The following is a 26,443-nucleotide window of genomic DNA, read 5'->3' as shown; positions in this document are numbered from 1 at the left end:
TGGAGAAGCGTTGTGCTCCCCTCCCCTGTTTCTTCCAATGCCAAAGTGCTGAATTGTATCACAATCTGAGTGGATGTTTGACAGAGTGCCAGAGGTAGTCAGGGAATGATAAATGAAATACAATAAAGAGTTAATAAGCCACAAAAAATGAACTATGTCTATTTTTAAAATGCTTTTCATTGTTAGTGGGCCACCTTTTAGCCAGCTTTGATGAGCGTGGTTCTGTCTGAATAGAAAAAATGGTGCTGCCCTCCCCCAACCCACAACAAAATGAACATTATGAAAGCAACATTAGCCAACACACCCTATGTTCCTGAACTAAAATCTGAGGCACACCTCATCCTTGTGATCAGAAAAAAAAAACACCTTTGCATGTGTAAAAGTGAGAATTGCCTGCTCTTAGAGAAAAGATACTGTTCTTGGTAGGTCTCCTGACTGGAAGGAGGCAAGCCCAGGTCAATTACTTATGCAGATGCATGACACCTGAGGTCAGGGAAATTCTGCTGCTTCTCTATTAAATAATTCACTCATACCTCAGGCAAAGATGTGGCAGAATTACCCACTCCCAGTAGAGGCTGATTGGAAGGAGATAAGGCAAGGCAAGGCAAGGCAAGGCAAGGCAAGGCAAGGCAAGGCAAGGCTGGGGCAGTGAGTCATGCAGAGATGCAATGGGCTGTCTCCTCTGTGGGTAGGCTCTTTGGGCTTATGGTAGCCTTTGGTTTTTCACTGAGTTTGTTTCTCATGACACACATGAGTAGTTCTCTTGCAGCAGTTGTTTCAGGGATGATTGTGTTAAGAGACGGCCCCAGAAGATACAGAACATTGGTACAGTAGATAAACAAGAGACCGGTTAAATATATAAGTAAATTTAGCATTGACACAGCAAGCTGCTTATACTGAGCCAGACCCTTGGTCCATTTAGCTCAGGATTGTCTGCACTGACTGACAGTGGCTCTCCAAGGTCTGAGACGGAAGTCTTTCCCACCTCTACCTGGTGATGTCAGAAAGTGAACCTGGGGCCATCTGCATGCAGATCAGGTGCTCTTCCACTCTGCTACTTCCACACCTCCTGACTAACAGCACAACTACATTTTCTGGAATTATTCATTAACAACAATTTTCCTCACACCTCTCATTCCCTTGGGAACCTCAGGGCAGCTTACAATTCAGGTATAAAACAATAAAAAGGCTAAAAACAATTAAAACAACTTGGTCACCAGCAGCAATAACCAGAAAGCCCAAAACACCAGCCAGAGCAATAAACCCAGGCAGTCAAAGTTTGTCTGTCTCTTTATTCCATCGGCCCAATCCATTTAGACTGCAATCCTATGCAGGTTTAGACAGAAAAAAATCCTTGCAGTCAGCTAGCATGGCTGACTGGGGAATGCTGGGAGTTGTAGGACTTTTTCTGTCTAAACATGCATAGGATTGCACCATTAGGACTTTAAAATGTAGGTCCCCTCCGACCATACTATTCCACTATTCTATGAAATGGAAGAAACGGTACCTTCTATTGAGGTTGGAAACAAAATGGGATACAATACAATGGGTGTGATAGTGGTGTGATCTGTGCTGAGACAACTGGGCTCCTGTCAACAGTCTAGCTGCTGCAGTTGCACCAACTGCAGTTTCCACTCACGTTTCAAGGGCAGCCCCATGCAGAGCACATCACAGTAGCCCAGACTGGAAGTAACCAGAGCACACGTAACTGTAGCAAGATTAACCAGAGAATTAACCCTTAGGGTGATGAGTGCTCGGCCTAAGTATTTTAGAACAATATTATTTGAACCCTGGAGTTGCACTCGGGGAGGAGGTGGTTTATGGAAGCAAGGAGAATACTTAATTTGCATAAGGTTATGGACTTCTGGTTATAATCTTGTCTCACCCAAACCTTTTAGATAATTTAGGCTAGTTAACAAACTAAATTATGGCCCCGCTGCATAAAACATAGGATGTTAGTTTTATATATTCACCTCCAGCAGTACAGCTGGAAGCACAGATATAACTTCAGGAAAAACTCTGTACTTGCAGCTGCCGCCCTCCAATGGATAACTGTAGTTCTAAAACGCTGCCCACAAAGCCGTCTCTTCTCCTTGCAGCACTGGGGTAAAGGACCTGATGCCCCTAAACTGGTTGGAATATTTCTGGGGGGCCCATCCTGCTTTGATTGCTTACTCTGCCTGAGTGTATGTACTTTCAAGTACATACACAGAATTTTTCACAGTTTAATGCAGGGACAGGGACATGCCTTCAGGATGTTACACATAAGGATCCTGCAAGAAATACTGATGTTACTCTGATGTTTTCCACAGCAAACATGTAACATGTGAATAGAATAAATTCATATACATCGCTACCCATTTTAGAGAGGTCTGGGAATCTTAACTGGACCAGGGTATCCAGGGGTGTGTTTCCACACTATTGGCTTCACCTGGCTTGCAACTTTGTTGTGATGTTTCCCCAATCGCATCTGCTCCTTTTCCAGTTTCCACAGTGCTTAAAGTCCCAGCTTATCATCACAGCAGCCTGGGGCTCTGTGCTGTTTCCACTGAGCTCTAATTGAATTATTTTCTTGATGGCTGGGTGGAGTCTGGGTTGGGTCTGATTACCTCATCTGTGTTCCTGCCTCCTCCTCTTGTTGAGTCCCCCCTCCCTCTCCCCCTTCGCTGACGGAAACATACTACTGGGTGAGGGGACTGAAAGTGAATGTCATCAGACTGGCAGGGGCTGCTGAACCAATCAGAGAGGCTCCCCCCTCCAGGCTCTACTCCGCTTAATGGCAATCTCGGGAACAAGCCTCATTGAGCACTACAGGAGTTACTTCTGAATAGACTTCCCAGACGTATGCCCGATTCTGCCCATTTTTTTCCTTTCCCTCTAAATAGCAGGCTACCACATTAGGAAGCACCCCTAAGGCTACCACATTAGAAGGCACATGCTAAGTCGCTATCTCAGTATCACACTATTGTGCAAGTCTTCCATCAATATGCATACCCTCCACATCAGTATGTTGCTATGACTCTATCACTCAATTGCGAAATAGCACTAAGATGCATTTACGTTATCGCATGATCACGCTATTGCACAATAGCTAGGGATGTACGAAAGTCACTTACCTTTTCGAAGGGTGACATTAGTGGGGGGGAGGCGCTCCGCCCCCCCCCCGAAATTCTGTCTGGCCGGCTCCGCGCCGCGGAGATTCCACGGAGCCGCCGGCCAGGGCCGCCCACAGCCGGACATCCAGCCACTGGGCAGCCTGCAGGGACGCAAATGGTGGCTGCCGTAACCGCCGCCATTTGCGTTCCCTTTTTTTTCCGCCGCAATAGCCTACGTAAATATTTACGTAGGCTAAAATGGCAAAAAAAAGGGGACGCAAATGGTGGCCGCTGTAGCCACTGCCATTTGCGTCCGCTGTTTGTTTGTTTTTTGCCTCCTCCTCCTCCGCAAATGGCGTCCCTGCGTTAGCCATGATAGGCTATGTAATTATTTACGTAGCCTATTACGGCTATAATGAGGAAGCGAATGGCAGCTGCAGACGCGGCCGCCATTCGCAAGTCAGCGCGGACGGCAGCAGGTAAGTGCTCCATTTTGCGCGCCTTTCGTGGGGTGGGGTGGTGGGGGGCTTCCTTCCGCCACGGATTTCGGGGGGCCGAATGCAGTGGCATTCGGCCTCACCGAGATCCATGGCAGAATTCTCTGACATCCCTAACAATAGCACATTAGTCCAGTGGTGCCTGCTGACACCTGTTGAGGTCAAGGATTGTTCTGGAAAATGAACTATCGTGTGATAGCACAAATGCATGTTAGTGCTATTTCATGATTGAGTGATAGAGTCACAGGAAGATACTGACATAGAGGGTGTGCGTATTGATCAAAGACCTGCGCAATACTGTGATAATGAGATAGCGACTTAGCGTGTAATATGAAAACTGGACTATGATGCTTGCGGCATTGTTTCCTGGTCCAAACAACACAAAGAAATATTAGCCGTGGATCGTCCCCACGTGTAGTTCTGGGGAAGCCACCTGAGATAAACCTTATTTTCAGGCTGTACTGACAGTACTTCCTTGCCCGCGATAGCAGGCTTCATAGAATCATAGAACAGTAGGGTTGGAAGGGGCCTATAAGACCATCAAGTCCAACCCCCTGCTCAATGCAGGAATCCAAGTCAGAGCATCCCTGACAGATGGCTGTCCAGCCTCATCTTGAATGCCTCCAGTGTGGGAGCCCACTGCCTCCCTAGGTCATTGGTTCCATTGTTGTATTGCTCTAACAGTCAGGAAGTTTTTCCTGATGTTCAGCTGGACTCTGGCTTCCTGTAACTTGAGCCCATTATTCCGTGTCCTGCACTCTGGGATGATCGAGAAGAGATCCTGGCCTTCCTCTCTGTGGCAACCTTTCAAGTACTCAAAGAGCGCTATCATATCTCCCCTCAGTCTTCTCTTCTCAAGGCTAAACATGCCCAGGTCTTTCAGTCTCTCTTAATAGGGCTTTGTTTCCAGTCCCCTGATCATCTTCGTTGCCCTCCTCTGAACCCTCTCCAGCTTGTCTACATCCTTCTTAAAGTGCGGTGCCCAGAACTGGACACAGTACTCCAGATGAGGCCTAAGCAGTGCTGAGTAGAGGGGAACTAGTACTTCCCGGGAGTTGGAAGTTACGCTTCTATTAATGCAGCCCAAAATAGCATTTACCTTTTTTGCAGCCACATCACATTGTTGGCTCATCTTCAGCTTGTGATCGACAACAATTCCAAGATCCTTCTCGCTTGTAGTGTTGTTGAGCCAAGTATCCCGCATCTTGTAACTGTGCATTTGGTTTCTTTTTCCTAGGTGCAGAACTTGGCATTTATCCCTATTAAATTTCATTCTGTTGTTTTCTGCCCAGCGCTTCAGTCTATCAAGATCACTTTGAATTTTGTTTCTGTCTTCCAAGGTGTTAGCTATCCCGCCCAGTTTTGTGTCATCTGCAAATGTGATAAGCATTCCCTGCACCTCCTCCTCCAAGTCATTAATAAAAATGTTGAAGAGCACTGGGGCCAGGACTGAGCCCTGTGGTACCCCGCTCGTTACCTCTCCCCAGTTGGAGAAGATCCCATTGATAAGCACTCTTTGAGTCCGATTCTGTAGCTAACTGTGGATCCACCTCATGGTTGTTTCGTCTAACCCACTTTGAGCTAGTTTGCTCATCAGGATATCATGGGGCACTTTGTCAAAAACTTTCCTGAGGTCGTGGTATATTATGTCCACAGCATTCCCACAGTCCACAAGGGAGGTTACCTGATCAATAAATGAGATCAGATTCATCTGGCAGGATTTGTTCTTGACAAATCCATGTTGGCTTCAAGTAATCATTGCATTGTTTTCAAAGTGCTTACAGATGGATTGCTGTATCATCTGCTCCAGAATTTTCCCAGGGATTGATGTCAGACTGACTGGCCTGTAGTTCCCAGGTTTCTCCTTTTTACCCTTTTTGAAGATAGGGACAACATTAGCTTATACACACTAGTGTTCTGGCACTTATTTTCAATGATGTTTTAAACATTCGTCCCTTGGCATCCTGCTCCAAAACAGTGATGAAACTTCTGGAAAACAGGGAGGGAAAGGGTTGGGTCACTGAGGTCACGAGTGGCACACCCATAAAGGTCAGGCTACATGCCCCAGACTATAATACCAAACCCAGTGCAGTTGTGGAAACAGGTCAGTAGGGGAGTCGAAATAAGCAGGAGAAGTTGGATTATAAGCAGTCTCAGAAGAAGCGGTTTTTCTGCGATAAAATGCAGGGCTGGTGCTGAATGGCCATGATGTCATAGAAACACAGAGACCTCACTGCGCAGCCAGGTTGGAGTAAATAGCTGGTGGAAACACCGCCCTGATGTGTGTACATAGATGTTTAAAAATGCATGGACAGATACTTTAATGTCCACACGTCTTGTGCTTGCTTCAGGGAACACCGTTTCCTATCGCAGTCATGATGTGTGAAGCCTACTGCTCAGATATTTACCCTAGAGCAAGGGCTATAATCTTTCTCTGTGGTACTTTCAGAATATGTTCATCCTTCCCTGATTCTCAGACATTTGCCCTATAAGGGGCCAGGGGCTTTCTCTGAGACTTAGGTGACATGATTGCTAATCTAGCTTTGACTCGTTGTTTCAAGCCTTTCATCGGACCATCAGGAGTGTCACAGCTTAACTTACACACAACAAAGCACAGATCATAACAGCTACTAGGATAGTTTCACCTTGAAACTGTACGGTTGAGCACTGTATGGTTTATATCACCTTTGAAGCACCAGGAGCATAATAGGTATTGCCTTGGCCTTCCTTTAAAAAAACTGTGCAATATAGGAGCAGAATGTGACCCTTAGAAAGTATCCCATGTAAGTTACAATCATTCATCCATCTGCTGGGAAAATACCTTTAGAAGCACACAGAGAACTGGAGTTTTCTTGGCTGTCCTTCTCTTCCTCCACACCACCCAGCCACTCTGACTCCAGTATTTGAAAGATAATATTGCTTGCTTCATTAGTTTTCTGAACATAACAGGGACTAGCAGTTGGGGGAGGCTGCTGACCTGCAGCTGGTTAGCTTGCAAGGTTCTGTGTGTGTGTGTGTGTGTGTGTGTGTGTACACACATGCACATGAGCGTTCCTTTTTGGTTTTGATTAGTTGTTCTGCTAGTGAGTAACATTGTTGAGTAGATGGAAGCCGAGTTGAAGCAGGGAGGGTTTTCCTCCCCCCAAGCCCTCCCCCCGCCTCTCTTGCTCTCCTGGCAGTCGCAGACTCCAGATGTTCAGAGTGCTAGTTGGGAAGTCCTGCTGGCGCCACTCAGGGCAGAGGGCAGGGGAAAGGCACGCGAGCTGGAACCCAAAGCACTCAGTCACTGCAGGATTTGGCACATCCCCAGCTTTCTGCTGGCACATTCCCCAGCACTCTCCTAGCCATCTGTTCCAAAAAAACACTTTCAGAACCTCATCATCACTCAGGATACAACATTGAGAGCAGCTGTTAGGGAGGCAGGAGGGGGAAAACCCTGCAAAAGGTCCCTTTGTGAGAGAGGAAGCTGGCTTATAAATAACAGCAGAGCAGTTGCGGCTCAATAAAAGGTTTCTGCTAGAATTTGTGTCTGTTTTTTAATTATGCACACACACATTTGTAGAGAATTAGAAATAAAAGGATTCGACTGCAAAATAATGGTTGTTATTCAACATTGGTAAATCATTACTTTCTTGCTCTTCTTGAGAAATCAGATTGAAAGAAAATAAAGCATAAAGAATACAATTATTGTAAATGTTTCAATCAGAGTTTCCACAGTGCTCTCTTTTAAGGATGCAAACATGTATTTTGATAATGCAAAAGGAGGGCATGAGCAACACGAAATAACTGTTTTATGGCAATGGAATTGTCTGTACAGAGATGCATATTCTAAATTCTGTTGTGGTTGGTTGAACTTACGATTTTATCATTGTTTTCACAAAGCCCAGAAATAGCCCCCCAACCCTCATGTGTTGAAGCAATGGTCATGCAGCCTGCCCATGTGCATATTTACTTGGAAGTAAGTCCCAGTGAGGCCAGATCTACATCTCATGTCATACTGATACGATTCCATCGTGGTAACCATATATCCCTCTTGTGCATTTATACCTCATAGCACACACAATGACATCTGTTGCGGTATCTTGGATAATACAGAACAAGAAGCAGGAAATAACACTAGAAAAGTGATATGTACAATGTGCCCCAACAGCTATCAGTGCATTTCAATACCAATAAAAGCACTAGTGTACATCTAGCCTGAGTTTAATGGGGTTTATCCCCAAATTACTTTGTGTAAGACTGCAGCCTTAAGTGCTAAGGAAGGTTTGGGAGACTTTAGAATTGAATAGTACAATCCTATACATGCCTACTCAGAAGCAAGCCCTATTGACTTCAGTGGGACTTATTCCTAAATAGGTGTGTATACTATACTATACACTGCATATAAATTCTCAAGTCTATGAGCACTTTTTTTTTGTTAAATTACAACTAATAACCACTGCCTTGTCTGTACACTGCAGGCTTTGGAATTACAGCTTGTTTGTGTAGGTTGGTTGTTTAGGTATGTGACAGTGCCACAAGAACCACACAATTAACTGTTAGATCAGGGATAGGAAACCTTTTCAGACCTGTGGGCACACTTGTCTTTTTTTTCAGGGCACATTTGTCCCACGGTTATTCCAGCCAACACACACTTATTTTCGGATTCGCTTTTCTTCCCCCTTCCAGGATTCCCTCTTTTCTTGAGCCTTTCTTCTTCCTTCCCCTCCCCCTGGCTCGAGGTTCCCTTCCTCCACTACCCAAGTCGTTCCACCATCCTTACCTCCACCTTTGCCACTTATGTCTCCTGCTGCACTCACCTCAGCAGCCAGGAAGCAGGAAGTTGGCAGGTTGGGAGAGAAGTGTTGGTAACTGCGTTAGATACCATGTGATAATCACTATGTCCATAGCATATTTACACGTGGATCCCAAAAATGTAGAATGATAATTTTCAGTGGGTGCTATTTATACATAATGTGAACAATCCAGCAAACATTCGTTGGGAATAGTTCCCACCAAAATCAATGGAGTATGCAGCATAATCCTTTGCATGTTTACTCAGAAGTATGCCCCAATTTGTTCAATAGGGTTTACTCCCAAGTAAGTATGCACAGGGTTGTAGCCTTACAGCATAATCTCTATGTGTCTACTAAGTAGGGATGGTGGAGAATTCCACCACGGATTTCAATGAGGCCAAATGCACTGGCATTTGGCCCCCCGAAGTCCGTGGCAGAACGGCCTGCCACCCCACCCCCTGCGGATTCCCCCCAGGACGAGACTTACCTGGGGCGGATGTTCCGGATGGTGGTGGCTCCAGCGGTGGCTTTGGCGGCGGTGGCTGATCTTTCGACTGGCTGCCGCAGCCTCCATTTGCATTCTGGTCTTTGCCGTGATAGGCTACGTAAGTCTTTACATAGCCTATCACGGCATGCCCCCCCCAAAAAACGGCATACGCAAATGGCGGCGGCTATGGCGGCCGCCATTTGCGTTCCCTATTTTTCGCCGTTCTAGCCTACGTAAATATTTACGTAGGCAATTACGGTGAAAAAAAGGGGACCGCAAATTCTTTTTTTTCCGCCGTTTTATCTTACGTAAATATTTACGTAGGCTTTTACGGTGAAAAAAAAAGAAACACAAATAGCGCCCACTACGCTATTTGCGGTCCCCTTTTTTTCGCCGTAATTGCCTACGTAAATATTTAAAATAATATTTTAAAATAATTAAAATATTTACGTAGGCTAGAACGGTGAAAAATAGGGAACGCAAATGGCGGCCGCTGTAGCCACCGCCATTTGCGTACGTCGTTTTTGGGGGGGCATGCCGTGATAGGCTACGTAAAGACTTACGTAGCCTATCACGGCAGCCTGAAAGGACGCAAATGGCAGCTGCTACGGCAGCCACCATTTGCGTCCACAGCATCCCATCCGCGGCCGGAAGTCCGGCTGCGGACAGCCCTGACCGGCTGCTCCGCAGAGCCGCTGCAGAGCAGAGCTGGCCAGGCAGGATTCCAGGGTTAAGTCCTGCCCTGTACTTCTGCACTCCAAATTACTTCATCCCAAAGTAAAGTTTTAAAAGATTTTCTCTTTTAAAATGATGTTGGGAGTCTCCATAGGATTGGGCTGATCATATTTCCTTGAGACAAAAACGGGATATTGGGATGACAAAAATGGGACGGGGTTATGTAATATTCCATATTCATGAAAAAGTAAGACAATAACAAAAATTGTATTACATGAACATATTGAGCTAACAATTATTCTTCAGTGACAGAACTCATACAAAAATTTAGGTAGACATAGAGGGGGGCTGTATTTCACCACCATCGTACCATGAATATTTCTCCGATGAAGTAATCTTACGCAGCAAATTTTGGTCTTTCAACACCTTATCATAGACTTTAAGCTTTAAAAAATAAGACTTAACAATGATATGAGTAGAATGTGGGACTCCAATCGTAGTAAGCAGCGAGAACGCGTTTGCTCCATCTCTTACTAGTGATGTTTTCTCTCTGGGCAAGAAGCCTGACCCTACAATATATAAAGGAAACTGCGCTAAGGTAAAAAAATAAATAAAACCACAATATAACAAAACAACTGCAGCTCCCTTTGTGGTCTCACAGGCTATAAGAGACCTAAAAAAAAACCTAAACTCACTGCAAAAGAACATGGAAAGGGGCGCAAATGAATAACACTAATTTATTGCATATACACACAAAAAACACTCATAAATATACATATATAAAATACTTATAAAATATCACATGGGCAGTAAACAAATCTGTATGGCATACCACACTGAACACTCTAATGCAGGATTGCAGTGGCCAGACTGCAAAAAATCATAAACATACACCAAAAAGAAAAAAGAAAAGGAATGAACACCCCGACTGCTATCACAAGCCGGTATATGCTAATGTCCCACCAGAGAGTTCCGCTGTAATAAAAAAAATAGCTAACAGCCTGTTGAACTGAAATATGAGTCTGAAAAGTCCGAATCAAACTGAATGTAGGGCAGAAAGAATCTCTATGGGCGGAATGATGGTAGAAATAACAGTAAGACTCACCCTCCTGGCTCCCACACGCTGAATGGGGCTTAGTGACAGCCTCTTGAGTTCCGCGCCACTGCAGACAAGCCAGGGGGTGGCGTCTGATCATCGCTAGCTCAAGAAGCCTGGCCTGGCCGGATAAAGGAAATGGAACATCCTCTTTCGTCACACTAGTAGTTTTACTGCACGCATTGATTAGCATAGAGCCTTATGATAAACGCGTTCAGTTTTTTTACAAAAAATTAAAAACGGGCCAAAATTGACATTTATATTAAAACGACGGGACAGTCAGGAAAAACGTTCCCCTTATTTTCGCCGTCTTAGTCTACGTAAATGTTTACGTAGACTAAGACGTGCCAAAATAAGGAACGCAAATGGCGGCGGCCATGGGCAACGCCATTTGCATATGCGCGTTTGTTTTTTAAGTCAGCCGTGATAGGCTACGTAAACATTTACATAGCCTATCACGGTGTTTTTTTAAAATCTAGCCGTGATAGGCTACGTAAATCTTTACGTAGCCTATCACGTTTTTTTGTTTTTGTTTAAACCTGGAAATGACGCAGCCGCCGCCGCCGAACCGCCGCCGCAGCTGCCGCCGCCAGAAAGATCCGCCCCAGGTAAGTCCCGTCCCGGGGGGGGCAGGGGGGGCGGGCCTCCCCGAGATCCGTGGCAGAACTTTCGTACATCCCTAATCATTAATGAGACAGAGAATTCAGGAAATAGACAGAACCAGTTGGCAAAAGCTAACCATGTTTGTTCACCTTTAGTTCACTAGCTGACATTTTCTAATATGTTTCAAAGCACTCGGTATTTACAGAATTTGACTATCTTAAAGTACCATATGGCTTTCACATTAGCTAAGTTTAGTGAGATGTGATCCCAATTGTTAGAAGATTCATATGGAGGAATACCCAGCGCATTAACACTCTGCCCTTGAGATTCTGGGGATACTGAAACATTGATATATACATGGTTTTACTGTAATTTTTATCAGGCACCCAGAGTAAAATTGATTCAGCCAATTTTGCCATCCTATCCTAGTCATTCATATGTGGTGCTACTTCTATTATGTCTGGAGGGCATAAGGTCAACGTAATCCAGAAGGCTGCAATGTTTTTAAATACAGTTTTAAAAATTATACCTAAGATGCTTGCAAATGCTGATCCTTGATTCTGCTCATTTAACATTAAGTGTATGCAATTGCTGTCCCTATACTGTTACTAACAGTATTTTTGTTTGCATGTGCATTTTCCTTTTATTTGTAAAAAAACAAAAAATATAAATGGTCTGTGGACTAATTTTAAATAAATGTATAAATACACAAAGGGGTGGTGATCCAGCTGAATTCCACAAGAGCTTTGGCTTAGTGAAGCATTTCATGTGAAGCCCTCCCTGCTGTTGCCAATTCGCCAAGTTTATTAGAGCAGCTGTCAACTTCAGAAATTATACATTTCACCAATATTTTATAAAATCTCTGCTATCTGAAAGAAAATCAATGCCAGGGCTGGCCCAATGCATATTGCTGCCTGAGGCAAAAGACAAGATGGCACCTACCTCCATTCCACATACGGAAGCCGAACTGGCTGGCACTTGAATCTTATTTCAACACTGGTGACAGGACAGTGCCCTCCACTGTACCTGAGAGCATCAAGGTAGTTGGGAAGGGGGATGCAGCGCAGGTTATGTAGCACACACATACCCTATCCATTTCCTGCCCCTCAGCATCTGAAGCGGCCACCTCTCTGTCAAATGGTCAGGGAAGGCCTGGTAAGCACTCGGTAGCAGCAAGAACAGGAAAGAAGGAATGAAACAACAACAACATACGAATGAACCTATCTCCTTCTCGCAATCTCACATTCACTTGAGCAGGCCTACATAACTTGTGACCCACAAAACCAAATACAGTCCAACGGCAGCCGTGTATAGTGGCCCAACACATACAATGAGATGTGATCCTGAGGGCAAGGGATTTCCTTCTTTCATTTTAAAACTCCAAATGAACTTTTTCATGTAACAAAATCACACAATCTGGATAACTTCACTGTTTTGCTGTACAGGATTCATGTCAGAAACCTGAGGGGACATTCTAGCAGGATAGTCTCTTGCTGCACTATTTATTTAAGCAAACTTGGGAGAGAAAATGCTGGACCCTGCTAGACCCCAACTCCCAGGAAGAAGTCAAGAAGCATTCTGGGGAATGAGGGGAGATGCCCCTCCTCCTCTAGTTTAAATTTGGAAACTGCCTTCCTGGCCCTGGAGGTGGGACCTTGGCCAATTTCACCTGCCCACCTCTCCTTGAGGGAAGGAATGTCACAGACCTACATTTTATGACCTTGTGGGACCCACTGTTTACAATTTTGTTTTTGTTTACAAGTTCCCCACTTGCATCTGATGAGGTAGGCTCCAGTCAAAGAAAGGTAGGCTCAATTATGAGGTAGGCTCCTGCCGCAATAAATCTGTTAGTCTTTGAAGTGCCTCAAGACTCCTTGCTGTTTCTGATGGGAAATACTTTATTACTCAAGAAGTTGTGAATTTCAGAAAATATAAGACACAACATCCATGGGTAACACAGAACAGATGATGGTGATAATTGATGATGGGAAAATTAGTGGACTCTCCTCCTGGGGGTTCCAGTTACCCATAGCTCAGAGAGCTGCTTGGCTTCCAGGACCATCTGTGTGTAAGAGCCAAAACATGAAGCCTGATTCTGCCACAATCAACTTCTTTTTTTAATCTCTCTTGGGACAATGTAAAAAGCAGTTTGGTTAGGATTTTGTCTCCCCTTTCCAGTGGCAATCTCTTGTGCCTCTCATACAGCGGTCCCCCTTAAGGTGCAAGCATCTGCTGTCACCAAGAAAAATAGGCCCCACAGTCTCGTGCAAGTGTGAAGCATTCTGCTTATACCTCCAGGTCTTGCTGGATCTCAGCCAATTATTCCAAACTGGGAACAGACCTCACTGGGTGAAACTGTGACACACTAAAGTAGGAAACAAACAAAGAATTTTACAGCCTCTCTTTTCTACTCTGTATTGGCTGAATTTGTGTTGAAATGTATACATATTTGTTTCTTATTTATATCAAGTCATCATAATCTTGTGGCTGCAAGTTTGTTAGTACATGGCTGTTTCTGGGGCAGTTCATGAGGTAATGATAGGATCATACCAGGGTTGGACAACTTGCTGGCTAGGGCTGATGGGAGTTGTAGACCCAAACATCTGGAGGGCTACAAGTTGCCCACTCCTGGATTAGAGGCTCAGCCAGTTGCATATAGCAATGAATATGGACTTGAGCACGCTCCGAGAGAGAGCGCAGGACAGGAAGGCCTGGCGTGCTATGGTCCATGGGGTCACGAAGAGTCGGACATGACTGAACGACTGAACAACAGTTGCATATAACTGTCACAATCCAAAAGACCATTTACTGCTGGGTAAATTGGAGGCAACCATCTGTGGGACTAAGCAAGCCCCTGAAGGTCTAGTCTAGAAGATAACCAAGTACCTTAACAAATTAACAGCACACACATTAATTTGCTAGCAACGTTCATCACATTATAATGAATGAGGTATGTGCAAAGGGATAGTATGACTATTGCATGGGTCCCTAAGTGCATCAGTCCCATGCATGGTTCCTGAGGGCTGGGCCACCCACTGTTAGGGGGAAAGCAGGATTGTGCCTCCATTGTGGCATTGTTCCTAAGTACAGCACTTACATTTACTGATAGAAAAGAATGGCGCCAGTTCACTTATATGGTGTACCATTGGGTTGAAAACAATTTATTGATTTATTTACTGTACTTTTAAACCACTCTCCTATCTCTTTAAATGTTGACAGCATCTTCAGGGGAAGATCATGATTGGGGCTGTAGCACTTGAGGTGGGGGGTTAAACCTTTCCCCCTTGTCATTTTTCCACTTAAAATTACACAATATACACACCTGCTGTTTGCCCCATTAGGGAAAACATACACGTACACAGACAGTTTCCCTAATAAGGCAAATACCAGCTTGAGAGGGGGTGATTTTCATCAGGAAAATGGGAGGGAAGGATTAAAGCCCCTTCCCCAGCACTGTGGTCCCAATCTGTATCGCCTGCCACCTCCATCCCATGGCTATCATTTACCAAAATGTAAAGAGACAGAAGATCTTATCACAGCTTTCTTGCCTAGCTTGGTACCTAGATTGTAGAACTTGCCCTTGAGAGACATTCCTCTGGCCTACACAGACAGCATCTTAAAACGTTTATTTTTGGTAAGGATTTTGGAGAGGTAAGTGGATAACTGATATTCTTGCTTCTTCTTACTAGTTTTACTATTTTGTTGTTATTCTGTGTTGTGTGTTATGCTAGTTTTAAGGTAGATTTTATTTTGGTAAAACACACCATATAGATCATTTGATGGAAAGGTGACATACAAATCTCTGAAATCCTCCATCCTAGATAACTGTTTCTGGCATGTTTCCAAATTTTCTTTTTAGGTGGGAAAGTTGCTCAGGCAGAGGCATGTGATGGTGGCTCAACTCCAGATTTTCTTTTCTTAAAAAAAAGAAAAAAAGAAAAAGCAAAAAACAAATACAAATACATTACAGTATAATACAATACAGAAGAAAATAGAAAAAACATTATCATTGTTTTTTATCATTATCATTAAAAGTGTGTGGGTAGAAATGCATTATTAAATAGAAATGTTTACCATAAAACAATACTAAAAGGTTTTCTTCACGAAGCCGTTAATTGTTGCAGTTTTGCACTTTCGGTTTTGTCGCAGAATTAAAATCGGAGTTCTACCCAAAGAGCATTGCCTTTCCTGATTTTCTGCTACATTATCTCTTGGTGACTATAGATATAACAGAATATAACTATAACAGACTGTCACAATTACATGTGTAGGAAAATACCTTTTCTTTCACTTTCAGAAATAATACTGACATTTTCAGCACTGTAAATAAACTGGGAAAGTGCCCTTAAAAAACAGAAGCAAAACTGGAGGATCACAATGTTGTCTAAAGAACCTGTAAACAACCATGGGTAAGGAATCACAGGTGCGCAGTAAATGCCTTGTGTAGAAAAAGTTCTAAGCTTGCAACCCTATACCTACTTCTCTGGGAGTAAACGCCACTGAACTCAATGCAGCTTACTTTTGAGTAGACACATTGAGTTCAGTGACATGTGTTCCCAGGTAAGTGGATATAGGCTGCAATCCCATATAGACTGACCCGGGTGTAAGTCTCATTGAATTCCATTTGGATTTGCATCCCACTAGCTATGCATGGGATTGCATTCTATAATACATTTACAATGGAGTTCAACAGTTCCATTTTGTCTCCCATGCTATTTAAGACCTACACGAAATTGCCAAGAGAGGTTGTCCAGAGATTTAGAGCATGGTGTCATCAATGTGGTGATGACATCCAGCTCGATTTCTCTTTTCCATCAGATTCCAAGAGGCCGTGATGGGTGGTATGTAGGCTAGCAAGCTGAGAGTTCATCGAGAAAAGGAAGAAGTGATTTTGTTCGGTAGGAAATCCAATCCAGGTTTGGGTATTCAGCTTGTCTTGAATGGGGCTGCACAATCCCTGAAATATCAGGTACTCTGCTTGGGTGTGCTTCTGGATCTGGCTTTGTTCCTGGATCACTAGCTTGTGGTTGCAACAGGAGCACCTTTGGTTATGCACTGGCTGTGATTTTTTTCTGGAGAAGACAGCTCCGGTTACTATCACGCCTGCCTTAGTCTCATCCAGGTTAGACTATTGCAATACATTCTACTTGTGGCTGCCTGTGAAAGTGTTCAGAAACTGCAGTTGGTTCAGGATGCTGCTGGCAGAGGGGGCCTTATTTGGAACAAGCTACTACTTATTATTCATTCTGCAATGGCTGTTGGGTTTTTTCCAAGTCCAAGTCACAGATTGCTAGTTACCATGTTTAAAGCCCTAAATGATTTGGGACCAGGGCATATAAAGGCAAATGCAAGTCTTTCCAGATTTTAGTACTCAAATTAACATAATATTTTTTTTTAGGAAACTTTGAATTAATTGGGACATTCACAAAGTATATGTTCAAGTTCTGAGAGAGAGAGAAATGAGCACTTGCTTTGTTATTTCATTCGGGGGGCTCTACATTAATTCCAGTCCAGAAATCTTGGGGATGGAGAATGGAGAGGCCTGGGAAATTATTTACTTTAAGTATTGATGTCAGTATTTTGTCTGTACAAGGACAATGTTTTGACTGCATGAATTCTCCTGACTCCTCATATTTGCATTGTAGGGATATATCATTGGTTTTCTTTTCGAGGAAAGTATATGTGTGTATTGACAAGAACTGAAATAATTTATCTGATGGCTGAATGTAGGCAGAACTGAACTAAAATATTTCTTGTCATTATGAATTAACACACATATTTCCTATGACCAGTCACAATTATTGGACTATTGAGATGATAAAGGGACACAGAACTCTATTGCCAGTTCCAGATTCCCCTCAGAGCTCTAACATAAGTTAAAGTAAAGGCATCCTGGCCTTTTTATAGTTTTCCACCACAAATTATTAATCGCATTAATTGTAGTTCAATTGAGTGTACCTACTTTACTTTATTTCCCATAGCTCTTACACACTTCCCTACCCTCTACTACACATCATTAGCTGACAGTGACAAAGAAATGCTTACCACAACAGCCCTATTTGGGCATTTGGTTCCCCCCACATGATTAAAATTGTGGGACATACCAGCTGGCACCACCCTCTTCCTTACATTCCCATACCTGGCCCTGCTGTCCACCACACACTGCAGGGAGAAGCTCTATAGCAGGGAGCCTGCTGGACCTGTGTAGGCTCCCCAGACAATTTAGTGGGATGTGATGAGCACAGGGCTGTGTTTCCACCAGCGAATTACTCCAGCCTGGCTGCGCAGTGATGTCTCTGTGTTTCCATGACATCGTGGCCATTCAGCACCAGCCCCTCATTTTATCGTGGAAAAACCGCTTCTTCTGCGACCGGTTATAGTCCAACTTTTCCAGCTTGCTTCGGCTCCATTACTGACCTGTTTCCACAAGCGCACTGGGTTCGGTATCATAGTCTTGCCCATGGGGCATGTAGCCCGGCCCTTGTGGGTGTGTCGCTCACCTGCCCGTGACCTCACCAGAAGCAGCGTGTGAAGCAGAGGGGGAGATGATCCTGGAGGGAGCAGTCAGGCAGAGATGAAGAGATGCACACAGAAGCACCCCTGGCATACCAGTGCAGTGTCCGCCCACCCTGTTAAGTCATTAAGTCGTTAAGGTGCCTTCCCGGTTTAGGGGAAGAAAGGGTTTAAAGGGGGGAGCAAGCTGGGTCTAATGAAGAAGGTGTCTCTGTGAAGCGGTTGCCTGGGGGGGGGCTAGGGATGGGGATGCTGCACACACGACTTTGCTTTTTCGCTCCTTCATTAAAGTGAAATTGTGCTCTAAGTTCCGTTTTAATAGGGGACGGGTTTAAAAGGGGGGGGATGCTGCACATGACTTTGCTTAAAGGAAAAAACAAAAGGGCTCAGAAGGCAAGGAGGAGACTGGACAGAGTGGGAAAATGGAGCAGAGCAGAACCAAGCAAGGGAGAGGGTAATTGGCAAGAGGAGGAGGCGGGAACACTGGTGAGGTAATCAGGCCCAACCCAGACTCCACTCAGACTCCACCCAGCCATCAAGAAAATAATTCGATTAGAGCTCAGTGGAAACAGCACAGAGCCCCAGGCTGCAGCAATGATAAGCCAGGTCTTTCAGGGCTGTGGAAACTGGAAAAGGAGAAGATGCGGTTGGGGAAAGATCACAACAAAGTTGCAAACAAAGTGAAGAAAAGAGCATGGAAACACACCCCAGGACTAGTGATTGCATCTCTGTTCCCCCCTCACACAATTCTAATTGCATGGGGGGATTTGAACACCTAAATAGGGCTAAATGGGATAAGTTGTGGTACACATTACAGAGAGGAAGGACTCACATGGGACAGCAATTTTCTGCAAAAACCCTCTGCTGCTTATAATTTGTTCTTCTACCCTAAGTCTCATTGATTACAAGTAAGTATGCAAAAAGTGTGACAGTAATAATTTTTACTTTTCTTCCTGAGTCACTATAATGCTCATGTTCCTTGGATACCTGGCCAGAAACCATTAAAGATTTTGGAGTGCTGACTTTGATTACTGTATATGCAGGCACACTTTCTACTTAGAAAATATAATCCTTCCAGTCACTAGAAGAAACAGAATGATTCTTATCAAAGATTCTAATAAAATGTCATTTATTTCCAGGAGTGATAACCAAACAGGATGGATTCAGCGGCAGCCCTGTCCCAGTGTTCCATCCCATGTTGTCAAAGTCTGTATTGTCCAGTTGAAATCAGTAAGCAGCTTTTGGAAGACATCTTTCTCTAAATTTGAGACTGGCAATGGGAACTTTCTGGATGTGAGAAATCCCTCTGAGAAGATGAAGATGTTTTCTTCTTATATTGTTTTCTTTTTACGCCAACCACACTTTAGTATGTGCAATGTATTGAGCACTTTTCCCCTTTGCTTCCATAGGAAATATTACCCTCAGCTCATAGTATACTACAGTGTCATTGTTAATGCCAAAGATCTGACAGAGTTTCTACACTGTCACCCAGTCTAGAGAATATGATCTACATGTATCAGGAGCCGCCAGCATTAATCAGATGTGCACATTTGCAAATACACTTTTCAGTGTGGACATCATGGGTTACTTTCAGTAGGATACACATTAAAATGTGCGTGCGTTCTATAGTTGAAGGAGAATGGAGATGCACATTCCATTGAAAGTAATACAGTGTGGTTAAATTACTGAATTTGGATCCACATTTGAGTTATATTTGTGGTTCCTAATACTTGTGCAGAGACTTGCTTTGGATGAGGGCATCAGTGTCTTATTTTTGCCTTAAATGTCACCATTCTAGAGTAGAGAATCCCACAATATTCTTTTAAACTTAGTACGGCTAACAGTCAGAAATCAGAACTTCTGATCTTTCTGTAAATCTTTTTCTAATAGTTTTTCCCATTTCTACGGATCTGCCTGAAGCACCAAAACCAGGACTCAAAGGAGGACTTTGCCAAGACATACCAACATTTGTTCCACAATTACTTACTTTTTTTACCTTCAGCGAGTCTGTTGTTCTGCTTCTTTTCACACACACAGGACCAGATTTTTCACACACACAGGGTAAAAATAGTGAGAAAAAGTGGGAACTGCTACAGCATAAGCTTTTCCCCATCTTTAGCATACCATTTAATCCGATTAATTAAACTTGAGCTCAAAAAAAGGAAATAAAGAACAAATAGACAGAGCGTAAAGTAGCAGAACTATTCCAAAACTGTTTGTAAAATCACATTTTGGAATTTAGACATGCTAAGAACCCACATAATGCAAAGGCATTTGAATTCTATGTTGTATCTTTCACTTCAAATTGAAGTTAAAAAAGGTATGGAAAGACTCACTTGGAGTAAGCAGGCTTTATAAATAATGTGTGTCATATGTAAGACATCTGCTAGTAATGAAGAATATAATTCAGTGTTACAGTAAAGTAATATGGCCTTTTGAAGAAAAGAGATTACCATATTTCAGTCAAACGGCAAGTATAATGGCTATACACTGTAGTTAAATTTGGCTCTGTTTCAATATAAATTAGATATATTCATGCTTGATTTACATAAGTGTAATAGATTTGAATCCAGCCCTTTGTGCCTCTCTAGTTGGGAGACATCACAAATCTGTAAGTCTTATCATATGTTTTGGGACAGCAAAACCACATCCTTCTAAATTTTAAGCTGAAGCCTATATACAGAATTCTGGACTCTTCAGTTAACATCCACTGCTTTTGCTGCACTGAAGGGCTCCTACATGGCTTTACGTTTCCCTCTAGCATAATAATGGTAGGTTAGTAACATAACATCCTTCCTAAAGAACTTCCAAATAAATGAGAGGTAATTAACAATTTCCATTTCTGAAATGAAATAAAATTGAACTCTAAACACACATGATGGTTTGGAGGCATTGTCCAATGGTAGTTAAACAGCCAATGCCAATCCCTTTTCCCAAGAAAACATAAATTTTTCAGGCAGAAGTTTAAAAAGGTGGGGAATCGCCCCCCAAATACTTTAGCATTCTGTGTATAACAGCACCTTCTGGAGACAACCATAAACATTTGTGTACTTTTTGGTCCATGTCAGGAAGAAAGTTCCAAATGCATGATTCTCTTCACAACACACCAAATATGAAATGGAGAAATGGAGAGAGAAAACCTACTCACGTGTTCAGAGTTATGGATATTTTATCACTGTGAACTAAATAAAAGCCTTAAATTTGCAGGTTGTAAATAGGGAAGAATTCAGCCTGTTCTGCTGTGCCATTAGATTGAACCTACTTACCATAGTAGCTGGTCTTGTGCAAGCTTTTTGCAAAGAAGTCACATGATCAGTCGTGTATCAAAAGCTGGCTCATGCTGCATTCAGCATTAGGTGTCAGCTTCATGCAACCAGGTCTCTGGCACAGAGATTTTCCTGCAGCAGCTACCACACACACAGAGCTGGTTCATGGATATATATTCATCACTTCATGACTGCAACATCAAATGATGACTTGTGTGAATGGTCCAACACAGATATTTATCTCATTTTGCCCCAAAACATGCTTCTCAATGAAGGCAGTTCACACATTCAGCGGCCAGTCGTTAAGGATTGAGTATGTGTGAACCAGCCTGGTGCATCAATTCAGAGCGCGGGTACTCCACTGAAGTTCAGCACACCTTTCCTAATAGGAAAGAGGCTCATCCCAATCCAGGGCAAAAATATGTTGGATCTGGGGGCAAGAACCATATCTCATTAAAATTCATCTCCTGAGTATTTTGTACATGGGTGGATGTAGCACAAGAAATGAGAGGTAACTAAGAGAGGTAACAAAACAACCCCTTGTCTTTTCTAAGAGCTAGAGAGAGAAGGAACCAGGGACTAAACTCTAACTGCCCTCAACTTGTTACTACATAGCTACTGGAAGCAAAGTTAGAGACAAGCAGTTTAACTTTTTATTCCTCTGCTCCCCGGGTTCTTGGTTAGCACTATTTTTCAACTGTTTGTGCACATTGACAGAAAATAGCAGCAAAGGACTAAAGTGAAGGGAAGCTTGGCAAGTCACAGGGTGGTTTATAGAATGGCCAGTAACATGTACACCCATAAGACAAGTCAACAGGAGAGGAATTTAAGTGTCAGGAACAAAGCATTCTGTCTTAGGCTGCACAGTGCAATTAGGAGGTGAGGGAAAGTCTTTGTATTATCATACAGATAACTTTTTTAAAGGGAGAAGATGTATTTTGTATACACCCTCAGCACACCTATCTTGGCTCACAACTTTGCACTATATTCAGACAAGCAGATAAATTCTAACCACCATCTGTAGATGATCTAGGTCAAAGAGAGGGGTTTGGGGACCCCAAAACCTTATAAAACAAACTTAAACAGTTGCTACCACATTGAACATTAACTCAGTCTCAGATGAAAACCTCATTGAAAGAGCCCTCCAAAAATTATGAGGGACCCCAAGCTTCTTATAAAAGGATTTCCCGATTTAGCATCTACCAAGATGTGGCATGGGTGGGTAAGTAAAAATGAACCTCAGGATTATAAAAATTAAAAGTAAAACTGAGTTTACATGGCATTAAAAGGATAAAAGGTGTAAAAATGAATAAAGGTTGTTCTGTTTCAGTCTTTCTGCAAGATGGAAAATTCCTTTAATAATTGGTTGGACAGAATGGGTTCTAGTCGGTGAGTATCGACAAACTGTCCCAATGGGGAGAGAAAATTAAATTACCAATCACAGATGGGCATGCAAATATTTTTGCTAATATATGATCTCATGTGTGGACATGCTTGTGAATCCACATTGAGCTCACTGGAAGGAGACAATTTATCTCAAAGACTACAAAATGTCATTAGCACCACAAGATAAGAAGAGGGAAAAGTGGTGGGTAGTCTGCTGCTATTACGCAGGCTGGCCTCAGGTACGGATGGAGCTGGACAAATTAGTTGACCAAACTTTAAAAATTCAAACAATGTCCTTCACACCATACTGAGCCACTTACTGAACTCATGCTACTGTAGGAAGACCAGTTCACACAAACCTTTTCTTGTGCCAACCTTGAATTGGTCTCTACAGAAGCTAGCCATGATGGAGCAAAGGTTGTCTCATTACCAATTCTCCATAAGGCTGGATCAAGGCATGTTGGCATGATTGCAACAGGATTCTCAGAAAGAAATGGGAAAGAGACAGGATAGTCGATTCATATGTTCCCTTCCTCCTTAGCACTAACAGTTTGTCTCAGCTCTGTGTGGCCAACGTGTACTAATGTTGCCTTCTCAGGTTCCATCTCTCCATCTGTTTTGCCTGCTGCTGTATCGTGCTGTGCACATTCCTTCCTTCTCACAAACGGCACATTATGATATCTCCATGATGAAAAGGCATGCACAAACATGGTAGTTTGGAATTAGTAGTACGAAAGCAAATACTTTGGTCGCTGACAGTTTGTCTACAGGGATTCAGAGGGAAAAGATTTTGCACATCTACTCATGTAAGCTGTGGTTTTACAAAGAGCAGCAGGAAAGATTCCTCGCTTTCTGCTAGCCACTCAGTCCTAGCCCAAAGATGCCAGCACCGAGCAAACTACAAGCATCCCATCTAAAGGCAATTCCACTGCAACAGACGGTAAAACCTCTGCTGGCAGGGGCCTTTTCCAATACGATATTTTGGCATTATTTCTGTGCAATCAAAAGGCTTAATATGGAATTGGCCATCCAACTGGATCAGCAAGAACGCACAACAATCTGGTATCCTTTTCATGAACCTCTCTTGAAAAGTCCACCTGGACTGCATTAGAATATGTTGAACATGTGCAATGGTTATCATGCAATTACATTGAAATACACATAAAATCTAGTTTCACTGGAATTATTGATCAGACAAGAAGTGGGTTAGTCAAGGGTGTGCCATCTAGAAACACAGTTTGGTAGATTGTGTGAGGGCATGTGACATTTTGAAAATGTAATGTGCGCTATTGGTCTCCTCCAGTACCATTGAGACTGCAGTAAGGATAGTCTAATTTAGAGGTAGCTGAAATCACTGCCCCTTCACACTACACCCAACCATCAGGAACTATGGATCATTTCTTACATTTCAACACTGTAATGGGAAGTTTCAAAATGAAAAGACCTTCCAGTTCTGCTTCTGTGTCTAATTAGCACTTTCTGCGAGTTTTTTTAGAGCAGGGAAAATGCCGCATTTAATTGTGAAAGCGAAAGAAACCACTTTTTCACTTGTGTATTTGCATTATTACACTGTACCACAGTGCCACCTAGAGGTTGCGTAGTGGAAATACAGGAAAAGAAATGCTCTTAGTGTAGTGCTTGGATCTCAATTCTGTGACAAAACCAAAAGTAGATTCAGAGGATTAACAGCCTCTTGCAGAAAAGCTCCTAGAACAGTATTTCTGATTGACTAGGAGTAAGGAAGCTGCCTGCCCTGCCATTTCTTACCTAGAAAGGAGTAAGAATTTAATGGGTGGTCCCTTACTGAGACCATGGCCTTCATCAACATCTGAAACGATGAAAAAGTGCAAAAGGGACTTGGGTAGCAGTATACAAATATGAAACTGTCATCAGACAGAATGTGTAAGCATAGGACATAGAGGAATGCCACACATGCCAAGGATTTCAAAAGGGGACATAAAGTTGGCAATATCAAATCTAGTCAAGCCCCCTCAAATATTCCCACATTGTGAAGTGCTTGGCCAGTTCTTATCCATATCTGTTTGGGGGAATTTTCTTTGGCAAGTGGCTCATGTGTCACAAAAAGAATGCACAAGGGGGAGGGAAATAAGTGAAAAGAAACTTCCTGTGGGATAATCCAATTCAGCGTACAGTCCCTGCCATCGTTGGAGCTAGCTGCAGCTTTACCTGGATGGAGATAGCTTGGCCAATCACTCTGGTAACCTCCTGTGTAAACTGCTGCAATACGTTGCACACAGAGCTTGCCTTTAAAAATGGTGTGGCACTTCAGTTAGTTCAAAACTGAGCATTAAAATTATTAATTGAGAGTAGACATTTCAGTCATATTGCGCCAGTGCTTTACTAGGTACCTGTCTCTGTCAGTCTGTCTCTGGGCCCAATTTAAAGTGCTGGTCTTAACCTATAAAGCCCTTAATGGCTTGGAATTAGGTTACCTGAAATATTGCACTCCACTAATACACCTACCCAAATGGTAAGAACCTCTTTGGAGGCAAATGTGCCCCTGCCGAGTGAAGTGAGGTGAGTGGCTACTAAGGAGGGGGACTTCTTGGTGATGGTATCCTAGTTATGGAATATCGTCCCCAACCTCAACTGTGTCACAAACACAAAGTATTATGTATTAAAGGTACATAACTCAAGCAGGTGTACCCTGCCACAGACTACATGTCCAGTCATCCAAATAGTACACATACTGCAATATGTGTATAAGGAGCTAAGCATTTGGAAAGACATTCCAAAGCCATTCATCCATTTTACATATGGGAAACTTTGACTGAGTTCACACATAATGACAAAATATGGTTTAATTAACCATGGTGTTGAATCATGGATTTGTATTGCACACAAACTCAGAACTATGAGTTAAGTATGAGATGTTAGCCATGAACAATCGATGAGGAGTACCCGTTGTTTGTGGTGTTGTGAACTGTGGGTTGTTTAAGCCATGTGTTGTCGTTACATGCAAACAGAATTGTGGGTTGTTCATGGGTTGTTTTTCCAGGCTACAGATGCAGCAAGCAAGAGCGATCAAAACCTCCAGCCTCTTTATATGCTGGTATCGCAGTGTCACAAAGCCATTTGTGATACAGGGAGGAAGTGGGTGATGGAAGAGAGAAACAAACAACCCAGAGAATGAGAAAACGAACCAAGGTTTGTTCGATCATCTGCCAGACAAAACCTTGGTAGGACAACAAACCATGCTTTTAAATGAACCATGGATTACTGCTACATGTGAACTCATGGAAGTAAGGCAATAGCGACAGATTATAGTTGTTTCCTTCATCCAGATGTACATATGAGTCACACATAAATATCTTTTTATGAAAGCTCAAAGAGCCACTTCTGGAGTCTGATAGCAGACACAGAGCAAAGGGGTTAGGGTGGGCAGGGGGCCAGGCTTCTTCTGTCATCCTTGACACAAACAGCCCTATGAGCAGCTGGTCTAATCTGATCCAAGTTGAAAGTGATCCATCTTCTGCTGCCTCCTCCTCCGCCTCCTCCTCCCAGTCCTTACCACCACTAACTGGAACATGACAGCATCATCAGAGCCAGCCAGCTAACCAGACTTCCCCAGTTGCTGCCTGCCACTATGCCTGAGACCAGGAAGAAGGTGCAGCAGAGGTGGCCATTTTAAATTGCATACATACCGTGTCCAAGCCTCTTGCCTGCCCACAGTGCCTAGTATAGTGCATTACACATGCATCTACAAACCAATAAAAAGTTAAATATTGTAAATAAGTAATAAATGGGAAAAAGAAAGCTGCCCACCCTTTTTCGGATGCCCCCAAACTGGCAAGGCTGGAATCGTTTCCAGCTAGTTGACAGCTTTAAGTCCCAGTAGAGACCAGCCTCTGCTGACAGAAATCCATTGGCAGGAAGGTGGCAAGGAGTAGGCATTTCCACTTCTTCCCCTCCAGAGAGTCATGGCTACCACTTGCCAACCAAAGGCTGGTTTCTCAGGAGAGCTTTTCATCTGTTTTCAGAAAGGAAGCTACTCTGTATTTTTTATAGGTCTTCCCAAACAAAAATTCA

General features: G+C 43.2%; 1 protein-coding gene across 1 annotated transcript in view; it reads left to right on the top strand.

Moving 5' to 3' along the window:
- ATOH8 (atonal bHLH transcription factor 8) overlaps positions 1-22,308 on the top strand; it is a 61,973-nt gene extending 39,665 nt beyond the window's left edge. The window contains exon 3 of the mRNA XM_084841845.1: positions 18,881-22,308. Coding sequence (XP_084697971.1) covers positions 18,881-18,886 — 6 coding nt within the window. The 3' untranslated portion in view covers positions 18,887-22,308. The remainder of the gene's footprint in view (positions 1-18,880) is intronic.
- Positions 22,309-26,443: the final 4,135 nt, after the last annotated feature.

The sequence above is a fragment of the Heloderma suspectum genome, chromosome 3, assembly GCF_057233095.1.
Source record: "Heloderma suspectum isolate Gila_16-S chromosome 3, 16-S_ref, whole genome shotgun sequence".
In the NCBI taxonomy this organism is placed as follows: domain Eukaryota; kingdom Metazoa; phylum Chordata; class Lepidosauria; order Squamata; family Helodermatidae; genus Heloderma; species Heloderma suspectum.
This window is presented reverse-complemented; position numbering and strand designations above follow the sequence as displayed.